At 60.8% G+C, this 11047-nt stretch overlaps 1 protein-coding gene across 2 annotated transcripts; it reads left to right on the plus strand.

Moving 5' to 3' along the window:
- The first annotated feature begins 196 nt into the window (after positions 1 to 196).
- Positions 197 to 6687, plus strand: SLC35E4 (solute carrier family 35 member E4). Of its 2 annotated transcripts, XR_011699270.1 has the most exons (3): positions 197 to 1305; positions 3294 to 4903; positions 5033 to 6687. XR_011699270.1 is itself a non-coding variant. In XM_071572103.1 (2 exons), the coding sequence occupies exons 1-2, from the start codon at positions 390 to 392 to the stop codon at positions 3719 to 3721; spliced, it is 1344 nt and encodes a 447-aa protein (XP_071428204.1). In that variant the 5' UTR covers positions 220 to 389; the 3' UTR covers positions 3722 to 6687. The 2 variants fall into 2 exon arrangements, 1 of the variants encoding a protein (XP_071428204.1); XM_071572103.1 differs by having other exon boundaries at positions 220 to 1305; positions 3294 to 6687.
- The last annotated feature ends 4360 nt before the right edge of the window (positions 6688 to 11047 follow it).

Raw genomic sequence — 11047 nt, forward strand, 5'->3', positions numbered from 1 at the left:
GGCACTGGGAGCAGCCACTTTGGGGGTGTCCAAAGCATTTCTGGGATGCCCAAAGATGGGGGGAGTCCGAGCCAGCGCGGCTCGTACCCAGCAAGTGCCAGCTGGGACCATCAGAGCCGCTGCCACCCCAGGGGCCCCCAGTGCCACACCGAGCCCGAGGGGCACCCCGGGCTTTAATCCAGCCCCCAAAATCACGGCAAGGCGGCCGCGGAGCTGGGGCGGGGGCTTGGCCTCGGGGCCTGTGGCGATGCCGGTGCCGGTAGCGGGTTCGGGGGCCGATCCCAGTGGCGGTGCCCGGGCGATGCCGGAGCCGGAGCCGGAGCCGGGCGGGGGCAGCGATGGCGCCGGGGCCGTGAGGGCGGCGGGGCTGCGGAGGTCGCTGTGCCGCGATGTTCTCGCTGGCCCGCGGGGTGAGGGCTCGCCGAGGGCCGTGCCCCGAGCCCCGCCCGGCCGTGACGCGCCGGGCCCTGCCGGGGAGGAGCGTCCCGCCCTCCGCTCCGAGATCGCCACACTCTTCGCCGGTTCGGTGTCGCCGCCGCCGCCCGGGCCATGGCACGGGCCCCGCGGGGCTGAGCTGCGCCGGCAGCGCCGCCGGAGGGAGCGCGGGGCCGCCTCGCCAGCGCCAGGGCCGTACCGCCGGCAGCGCCGCCCGGGGCCGCGGGAGGACGGGGCGGAGCGGCGGGGCGGGGGAGGCGGAGGTGCCCATGTGCCCTGGGGCGCGGCGGGGCGATGCGGCCGCGATGGGCCCGGCCATGGGCCCCGCCGTGGGCCCCGCGCCGCCCGGGAAGGCCGAGCCGGGCCGCGGGCGACCGGCGCTGCCGCTCACCCTCAGCGTGCTGGCCTGGCTGGGCACCGGCACCACCATGGCCGGCCTCAACAAGTGGATCTTCGCGGCTCACGGGTTCCGCTACCCGCTGCTGCTGTCGGCGCTGCACATGCTGTCGGGGGTGGCCGTGGGGTACCCGCTGCGCTGGGCCCGGGCGCCGGCCCCGCCCGCCCCGCGGCCCCGCGCCCGCATCTACCTGCTCAGCCTCACCTTCTGCAGCAGCGTCGCCCTGGGCAACCTGGGCCTGAGCTACGCGCAGCTGGACGTGGCGCAGGCCGTGGCCACCACCACGCCGCTGGTGACGATGGCGCTGGGCGCGCTCGGGGGGCGGCGGCCGCGCCCGCTGCAGTGCTGGGCGATGGGCCCGGTGTGTGCCGGCGCCGCCTGCAGCATCGCCGGCGGGCTCCGCTTGTCCCAGCCCGGCTGCGGCTTCCTGCTGGCCGCCACCGTGCTCCGCGCACTCAAGTCCATCCAGCAGAGTAAGTGACGCCTGGCCCTGTCGCCGTCCTGCATGCGCGGCCCCCTCCGGCGCTGGGGACGCTCCCTGCCCTCTCGCACTGCCCACCCTGGCTCTGGTGGCACCCCAGCCCCAGTGCCACCTGCTGCCCACCCTGTCCCTGCTGCTATCCCAGTGCCACCGCTTGCCCCTCTGTCATTAGTGTCACCCCACTGTCACCGTGGTGCTGGGGACACTCCCTGCTTGCCCTGGCACTGCTGCCACCCACTGCCCACCCTGGCTCTGGCGTCACCCCAGTCTCAGTGCCACTTCCTCACCACCCTGTACTAGATGTCACCCTGGTATCACCCCAGCTCCAGCGCCACCCCATCCTCACCCTTTCCCTGGTACTATCCCAGTGCCACCCCTTGCCCACCCTGTCACTGGTGCTGGTGACACTCCCTGTCCACCCCGGCTTCAGTGCCACTCCATTGTCACCCCAGCTCTGGTGGCACTCTGGCCCCCAGTGTCAGTCCCATGCCATCCCAGTCCCACTGCCACCTGCTGTCCTTCCTGGCCTTGGTGCCACCCTACTGTCACCCCAGCAGCAACCCTTGCCCACTCTGTCCCTGGTGTCACCCCAGTGCTTCTCCAGTGCCACCCTTGCCCACCTTGGGGCTGTGTCGTGCTCCTGGCCCTGAGGTGATGTGATCTCAGTTTGTCAGTGATGACACCACTGGTGTCCCTGTAGTGTCTGGGCACTGCTGGCTCCTGGTGACATTGTCCCACGACTTCGGGCTGTGGGGGTGGCAGTGCCCTGGTCTGGCACAGGGACACCCAGCCCGCCCCATCCCCACAGGCTCCCTGCCGGCACTGTGGGCTCTGGACCCCTGTGTGTCCCCCATTCCTGGGAACTCCGGTGGCCACGGTGCCACCCAGGCCATGGTGTCCTTGGCAAGGGGCAGCGAGGAGCTGGCCAGGATGTTTTTGGCTGGGAGGGGAGCGTTTCCTCTGGAGCCCGTGACTCGGGGCACTGCAAGGACAGGCTCTGGTGTGGGGCCCTGTGCCCTCCCCGAGGTTCCCACGGCTGTACCGATGTGCTGTGGCCCCCCAGGGGACACCAGTGCACATTGTCCTGCTGCCCTGTCCCCTTGTCACCCCCGGTGGGACATGGACAGTGGCCCTGTGGAGGCTGGGGGCTGTTGTGTTCCCCTGGGACACAGCACGTACCCCCTGTGCTTGTCTGTGTGTGGCAGCCAGCCCTGTTGTGCCTGCTGTCCATGCTGTCCATGCTGTCCCCAGATGACCCAGAGGGAGGGATGTGGGGACAAATGCTCCAAACCAGGCTGAGGAGCTGCCCTGTCCAGCCCTGCCCTGTGGCACCCTGACCCCCAAGCCAGGGCACCCCTGAACCCAGACCCCGTGTGAACCACCAGGGTACCCCCCAAACCAGGGAATCCCAAAAAGGAGGGAGTTCTGAACTGGGGCATCTCCTGAACCAAGGCAGTTCCAAACAGAACCCCCAAAGTGGGTACACCCCCTAAAGCAGGACACCCCCAGCCCATGGAGGGGACTGTCCCCTCCATTCCTCCTTTCCCAGGGACATTTGGAATTTTGTAAACACTTGGGCAGTTTGCAGGGACCCATGTTGGTGGATGTTGCCATTTGGGGGTGCCCCTGGGGATGCTGAGTGTCCCTGCTGGGTGGGTACCCCTGTAGGTGCTGTGTGTCCCTGCTGGGTGTCCCTCCTGGGTGGGTACCCCTGTAGGTGCTGTGTGTCCCTGCTGGGTGGGTACCCCTGTAGGTGCTGGGTGGGTGCTGCTGTAGGTGGGTAGCCCTGTAGGTGCTGAGTGTCCCTGCTGGGTGGGTACCACTGTAGGTGCTGGGTGTCCCTGCTGGGTGTCCCTACTAGGTGGGTACCCCTGTAGGTGCTGTGTGTCCCTGCTGGGTGGGTGCTGCTGTAGGTGGGTGCCCCTGGGGATGCTGGATGTGTCCCCAGTGTGTCCCTCTGACTGTCCCCCGTGTCCCCAGGTGTGCTGCTGCAGGAGGACCATCTGGACGCGCTGTCCCTGCTCGGCCTGACATCCCTGCCCAGCTTCGTGCTGCTGTTTGGCGCGGCCGTGGCGCTGGAGCTGGGCCCCTCGTGGCAGGGGGTGCTGCGCCCCGACGCCGCGCTCTGGGGCTGCGTCCTGCTCAGCTGCCTCGGCTCCGTCCTCTACAACCTGGCCACGTCCTGCCTGCTGTCCCTCACCTCGGCCCTCACGCTGCATCTGCTGGGCAGCCTCACCGTGATGGGCAACCTGCTGCTGTCGCGCCTGCTGTTCGGCACGCGGCTGGGCGCGCTGGGCTACGCCGGCGTGGCGCTGACGCTGGCCGGGATGGTGCTGTACCACCAGCCCCGGCTCCTGGCTGCGTGCTGGCCCCTGCGGGCACCGCGGCGGCCCCCGCGCCACCAGTAGGGACCTGAGGGGGCTGGGGCGGGGGTGACTCTGTGTGAGGGCAGGGGGGCCGCAGAGCTCGGCTCAGCGTGCACCTGTGTGAGCTCAGGGCTGTGGTGCTGTGCACGTGGGTGTGCCAGCACGTGTGCCACTGCACGTGGGTGTGCCAGCATGTGTGTGTGCCACTGCACATGCATGTGTGCCAGTGTGCCTGGCTCTGTGTGCCCACAGGTGTGCCAAGATGCACAGTGCTGTGTGCATGGATGTGACTGTGCACGTGGGTGTGCCAGCACGTGTGCCACTGCACGTGTGTGTGTGCCACTACACGTGTGTGTGTGCCAGTGCATATGTATGTGTGCCACTGTACGTGTGTGTGTGCCAGTGCATGTGTGTGTGCCAGTGCACATGTGTGTGTGCCACTGCACGTGTGTGTGCCAGTGCACATGTGTGTGTGCCACTACACATGTGTGTGTGCCAGTGCACATGTGTGTGTGCCACTGCATATGTATGTGTGCCACTGCACGTGTGTGTGCCACTGCACATGTATGTGTGCCAGTGTGCCTGGCTCTGTGTGCCCACAGGTGTGCCGAGGTGCACAGTGCTGTGTGCATGGATGTGACTGTGCACGTGGGTGTGCCAGTGTGTGTGGCTCTGTGCACATGTGTCTGCTGGTGTGCACAGCTGTGTGCACATACCTGTGACAGTTTGCACAGCTCTGGGAGCGCTTGTGTTTGCTGGTGTGCACGTGTGTGCCAGTGAGTGTGACTATGCACATGTGTGTGCTCATGTATGCAATGCTGTGCACATGTGTGTGCCAGTGAGTGTGACACTGCACATGGCTGTGCTGGTGTGCACAGCTCTGTGTGTACGTGTGTGCTGAGGTACACAGTACCACGGCCATGGGTCTCTCTGTGTACACGTGCACTGAGGGATGTGGTAGCAAGTGTGTCCCACTCTGCACTGTTCTGTGTGCACACGTGTGCTGCGGGGACAGCGCTGTGCCCATGGGTGTGCCAATGGGTGTAGCTCTGTGTGCACACGTGTGCCAGTGTGCATGGCTGTGTGTACATGTGTCTTGGTTTGCACAGCTCTTTGTGCACACATGTCTTGAGGTGCACAGTGCTGTGCACACGTGTGTATCAGTGTGCATGGCTTTGTGTACATGTGTCTTGGTTTGCGTGGTTCTGTGTGCACACAGACGAGGTGCACAGTGCTGTGCACACGTGTGTTCAGTGTGCTTGGCTCTGTGTGTACATGTGTTTTCTAGTACACACAGATCTGTGTGTACATGTCCTGGTTTGCACAGCTGTGTGTGCACACACATGTGCTGAGGTGCACAGTGCTCTGCACACGTGTGTGTCAGTGTGCATGGCTCTGTGTACATATTGGTTGGTTTGCACAGCTCTGCACACACGTGTGCTGAGGTGCACAGTGCTCTGCACACGTGTGTGTCAGTGTGCATGGCTCTGTGTGTACATGTGTTTTCTAGTACACACAGATCTGTGTGTACATGTCCTGGTTTGCACAGCTGTGTGTGCACACACATGTGCTGAGGTGCACAGTGCTCTGCACACGTGTGTGTCAGTGTGCATGGCTCTGTGTACATATTGGTTGGTTTGCACAGCTCTGCACACACGTGTGCTGAGGTGCACAGTGCTCTGCACACGTGTGTGTCAGTGTGCATGGCTTTGTGTACATGTGTCTTGGTTTGCGTGGTTCTGTGTGCACACAGATGAGGTGCACAATGCTGTGCACAGGTGTGTGTCAGTGTGCACGGCTCTGTGTACATATTGGTTGGTTTGCACAGCTCTGCACACACGTGTGCTGAGGTGCACAGTGCTGTGCACACATGTGTGTCAGTGTGCATGGCTCTGTGTGTACGTGTGTTTTCTGGTACACACAGATCTGTGTGTACATGTCCTGGTTTGCACAGCTGTGTGTGCACACGTGTGACGGTGTACACAGCTCTGTGTGCTGCTCTGTATGACATTGTGCATGTGTGTCAGTGTGGCGAGCTCTGCACACATTACTGATGTACAAGGCACTGCACAGGTGTGTGCTGGTGTGCACAGCTCTGTGTGCACACATGTGTTGATGTGCACACGTGTGTTGTGTGAAGGCTTTGCATGTGCACTCAGGTCTTGTGCATGTGTGCATTGGTACAGACTGTACATACATGAGTGTCTGTGCACAGCTGTGTGTGTGACAAGTGTGCTGGTGTGCATAGCCCTGTGTGTGTGGGGTCAGACAGGTGCACAGTGGCTCTACACGTGTGTTCCCGTGTGCACACGCAGGCTGGGAATACTCAGGGACATGGCTGTGGATACACGACTCTGGATAAACGACTTGGTGCATCCGGCTGCGGTCCTGTCTGGGGAAGCACAGGACTCTGTGTGTGTTCACATGTGCGTGTGTGTGTTCACATGTGTGTGTTCACATGTGCCTGTGTGTTCTCGTGTGTGTGTCACTGCTGAGCTCTGCTGGCTGGAGTTGCCCTGGCTGTGTGTACACTCATTATGGCTGGACAGGATGCCCAGGACAGGGCGGGTGTGTGTCCCCTCTCCTGTCCCCATCCCCACCGTGTTGTGACAATCCCATGGGGCTGCCGGTGGTGCTGCCAGTGTCACCTTTGTCCCAGCTGTGCCCTTCCAGCCCCCACAGCTCCGACCCAGTCCCCATCCCTCCCAGCGTGCTGTGGCTGGCACAGACTGTTATCCGTGGCAGTGATGGCAAGAGCCCAGCTGAGGGACAGGGACAGCCCAGACCACCTGCCATTGCTCCAGGATGGTGCCGGGCTGTGGCATGGAATGGTGCCGGGCTGTGACAGCACACACTCACCATGGCAAAGGGACAGCCCAGCGTGAGTGCCCTGGCACCGCCGGGGGCCGTGGTGGCCATTGCCGTGCTCGTGTCTCTGCGCCGGGGCCGAAGGACCCAGCTCCGATTGCACTTATCCCAAAATAAAGCTCTATTTTTGTTGTACTCCACCCTCGGCCCCCAATGATCTCCTGCCCGAGGGGGAGGGAAGGGAGGAACCACCCAGTGTAGGGATGGGAAGCGGGCATGGAACTGCCTCGGGATGTGCCAGCTCCCGTGGGCGGCGTGTCCGATGTCTGTGCTCCAGTGCAGGGACAGCCGTGGTTTGGTAGCCCCAGAGCTGGCACTGGGACCCCGCACAGGGCGGGGTGTGGTGGCACGGAGAGGAGTCACCGACCAGTCACTGACCGCGTGTGTCCGGTCCTGCTGGGAGCTTCGCCCTGCCCTGGGGCAGCGTGACACTGGAGCGTCCGTGTCCCCTGAGTCATGGAATTCCGGAATATCCTGAAGTTGGAAGGGACCCACGAGGATCTTCGAATCCAACTCCTAGCCTTGCTCAGGACAGCCCCTAAAATCACCCCGTGTGTCGCCAGTGCGGCCCCTCCAGCCGGGTGACTCACAGCACCACACAAGCACAACCCTCCCCTCCTGGAAAATCCCTGCTTGGAAAATCCCTGCTCGCTCCCGCCCTCCTTCTCAAACAGCGATTTTTTTCCATTATCAGGGCAGGAGTTTTGAGGTCACTTCCAGCAGCACCTGGGGAATGGCACCTTCCCAGCACACAGTGCCAGGGTGTGCCGGGGTGTGCCGGAGTGCCACAGCCCCTGCCGCCTTTGGCAGGTGCCCCAGGTGTGGCTGCAGTGGTGCCTATCCCAAAAAGGACACAAAGGGCCCCCAGTTATCAGTCAAGAGCCCCTGCACTGGCCAGGAATCTGTTTATTTTCTGGGCTCACATTCCAGAGGCTTTTTCATAGCTGGGAGGGTTGGAAGCCCATTTGGTTTTCCAGGAGAACTGAGACTTGCAAACCTGCCACCTGCACCATGGCTGGCTCAGGAGCTCTTCCCTAGGGAATGCCTGCCCATCCCAATCCCTGGACTCATTCACTGGGACTGAGTCCGCCCAGATTCCAGCTGCTTTTCCACCTTGGATTCAGCACCTCATGGTGCTCCTGGTGCCCAACAGCTCCAGGGAGCTGGGCTGGGCAGGGGGTGCCATGGGCAGCATTCCTGCTGGGATGGGGTTGTGCTGCCCGTGGAGGGCCTGGCAGTGGCAGGAGGGCTGGGTGGGTGAGGTGACCCTCTCTCTGGGTATTTCAGGTGGTGATCTCAGTCTGGTGCCATCCCTGTGCTCCGGCCATGCTCCGGGAAGGATTGGGTTTCCCGCGGGCAGCAGCTGCCCATGTGCTGAGTCCGGTGCTGCTCCGGCCAAGCTGGATGAGGGAAAGGCATCCCAGCCCTGGAGGCTCCATGGAAGGGGAGCACATGGGACACCTTTCTGGGGAGCAGCCCCTGCACGGGGCAGGAGCAGCCCGGGGCACAGTCCTCACATGGGCATGGGGGTGACCCTCTTGAGGAGGGGTGACAGCTCTTAGCAGTGGCAGCAGGGATGGGTGGCACCTCCGTATGCTTGGGCACACCTGCTGGCAAGAAGTCATGGAATCACGGAATCTCAGGATGGTTTGGGTGGGAAGGTACCTTAAAGTTCATCCAGTCCCACCCCTGCCATGGGCAGGGACACCTCCCACCAGCCTGGCCTTGGACACTCCCAGGGATGGGGCAGCCACAGCTTCTCTGCCCAACCTGTGTCAGGACCTGCCCACCCTCACAGGGAGCAATTCCTTCCCCATATCCCATATATCCCTGCCCTCTGGCAGTGGGAAGCCATTCCCCTTTGCCTGTTCCTCCAGGCCCTTGCTCCAGGCTCCTCTCCAGCAAGGAGTTCCAGGTGGTGTGGAAGTCTGAGACTGGAGAACATGAAGTGTGTCCAATGGTTCAGTGTAGAGATGAGGTCTGGCTGGACAGTTTCTCCTGGATCTGCTGCTGAACCACTGCTGAACCTTCCTTGGAGGCAGGAATGGAACGTGCTGGGATGTGCTGTGCGCCCTCAGGGCAGGAGCAGCATGTCCCCTGCAGGGGGGAGGAAATCCAGGTGGATTTACTGTGTGCCTGGGAGGACAGGGTGGAAATTCTCTCTGTTTCAGGACCGGGATTAACTGCTGCCCTGAGGCCTGTTGGGAGCTCACTGCGTTGGCAGGGAGGGATTTGGGATCTGCAGGGGGAGGCAGCAGGGGCAAACACTTGCTAAGCTGGGGAGCCTGAGCCAGGAAATTATATCCTTCTGGATATGCTGGGCTGTGCTTGTAAACCTACCACACCACAGTCCTCAAACTGTGTCAGGGACTGTCGTGGGTCTGAAGATGAAATTGTGGCAAAGCCTTTTTCAGAGCAGATAGAAGAAGGTTGTGTCTGTCCTGGCAGGACAGCCCGGCCCAGGGACAGAGATCAGAGGATGTTGGAGCAGCCTAAGCCCAGCTGGAAGCCAGGAGATGGACAGGATGAACCCTCAGACTCCCTTCCAGCCCCACGTTCTCTGCTCCAGCACCAAAAAGTCTCCTCTGGATGTTGCCCTTAATCATTTGGTGGCTTCACTGGTGGCTTCACTGCTCACTCTCTACATCTCCTGCCCTGCACTGAGCAGGCTGTTGGCTCAGTAGCTGAGTTTTTAAAAGATGAAATCACAGGAGCTTAAAGACATTTTTAAAGTCACAGCAGCATGGAATTGTTATGGTTGGAAAACCACTCAAGACCATTGAGTTCAACTGTTCCCCCAGCACTGCCAAGGCCACCACTAACCCATGTCCCCAAATGCCACATCCACTCAGCTTTTAAATCCCTCCAGGGACAGGGATCCACCTCTGCCCTGGGCAGCCTGTTCCAATGTCTGACCAGCCTTTCTGGGGACAAATTTCCCTTAATATTCAATCTAAACTTCCTCTGGTGCAACTTGAGGCTGTTTTCTCTCATCTTGGCTCTTGTTCCCTGGAGGTGGAGCCCAACCCCCCTGGCTCCATCCTCTCACCTCAGCTGGGGCAGTGGGACCCCCTCGAGCTGAAACCAGAACTAACAGATGGTTTGGTGTGAGCGATGCCAAAGTGGGCCCAGAGGAGGCTTCTGGTTTATAGTGACATGATGATCTCGTGCAAGGATTGCCACTGCCAGTGCACTTCCTTGGACTGCTCTTACCTTGGCTTCCCAACCCACCAGGGAATGGGGTTCTTCAGGATCTGCACACCCAAATCATAGAATCATGGAATGGTTTGGGTTGGAAGGGCCCTTAGTGATCATCTCGTTCCAACATCCTGCCATGGGCAGGGGGCAATAACTATGGATCTCCCAAGGCAGGCCAAGGCACCTCCTGAAATAGGATTTGGGCAATCAAGTTAGGGAAGAGAAATGGTCAGGACATCTTTGGTCTGTCCCAGCTAGAGATGCTGGAGCCTGAGCTCTCCTTTCCCTCTCTGGAACGCAGCAGATGACGGGTCTTTGGGTTGCTGTCTCAAAACTCAAAGCTCTATCCCAGTTAGGAAAAACAAGTGTTGGTGCCACTCCAAGTTTCCTGACTCACAGCAAGTTGCTGTCCTGCCTCAGCAGCACAGTTTGTTCTGGAATAAAACAACACTCCCTGAGCACGTGGTGGTCTCGGAGTCACTGTCAGGGCCCTGGAACAAATGAGATATGAAAACTGTGCTGGTTTTATTTATAGTAAAATTCACTACTTGCTGGTGTATCTCAAATGCCCTGCACTTCCAGCAGCACAGACTTCATGCTCCAAGCCCTCCGAGGAGTTTATTTTCAGTTTTCTGGTGTGGATCTGGAAGAACTGCTGCTGGTTTTCCCTGGATTTCTTGCCAAGAGGTCACATCAGCTTGGAGCAGCAGCATTACTCTTATTCCATTTCCACGAACGTGGGGTCCCATCCTGCTGGAGTGCTGAGCACCTGGAGGGCACTGAAGGTCATGCTGGTTGTGCCCCTGTGCCAGGAGCTGTTTGGGGCTCTGTCATGGGATGGCAGGATTTGACCCTGGAGAAAACCAACCAAGTCCTGTGCTCATCCCACAGCGTGGGCAGCAGGGCAGGGGGGGACTGTGCCCCTCTGTCCACTCAGGTGAGACCCCACCTGCAGAGCTGCCCCAGCCCTGGGGGCCAGCACAGGAAGGACCTGGAGCTGCTGGAGAGAGTCCAGAGGAGGCACCAGGATGATCAGGGGGATGGAGCATCTCTCCTATGTGGAAGTACTGGGAGAACTGGGATTGTTCAGCCTGGAAAAGACAAGCCTTCAAAGTGACTTTATTGTGGCCTTTCAGTACCTGAAAGATGGAGAGAGACTATTTCAAGGGCCTAGAGTGACAAGTGGGATTGGCTTCAAACTGGAGGAAAGCAGGTTTGGATTAGATATTGGGAAGAAATTCTTCCCTGTGAGGGTGGGCAGGCCCTGGCACAGGTTGGGCAGAGAAGCTGTGGCTGCCCCAA

This window comes from Pithys albifrons, chromosome 17 (assembly GCF_047495875.1).
Source record: "Pithys albifrons albifrons isolate INPA30051 chromosome 17, PitAlb_v1, whole genome shotgun sequence".
Classification (NCBI taxonomy): Eukaryota; Metazoa; Chordata; class Aves; order Passeriformes; family Thamnophilidae; genus Pithys; species Pithys albifrons.

Bases quoted from the DNA above. Each gene is read 5' to 3' on its own strand.
- SLC35E4 (XM_071572103.1), top strand. From the start codon at position 390: ATGTTCTCGCTGGCCCGCGGGGTGAGGGCTCGCCGAGGGCCGTGCCCC. The intron at 1,306-3,293 runs GTAAGTGACGCC...CCGTGTCCCCAG, and splicing joins ACTCAAGTCCATCCAGCAGA to GTGTGCTGCTGCAGGAGGAC.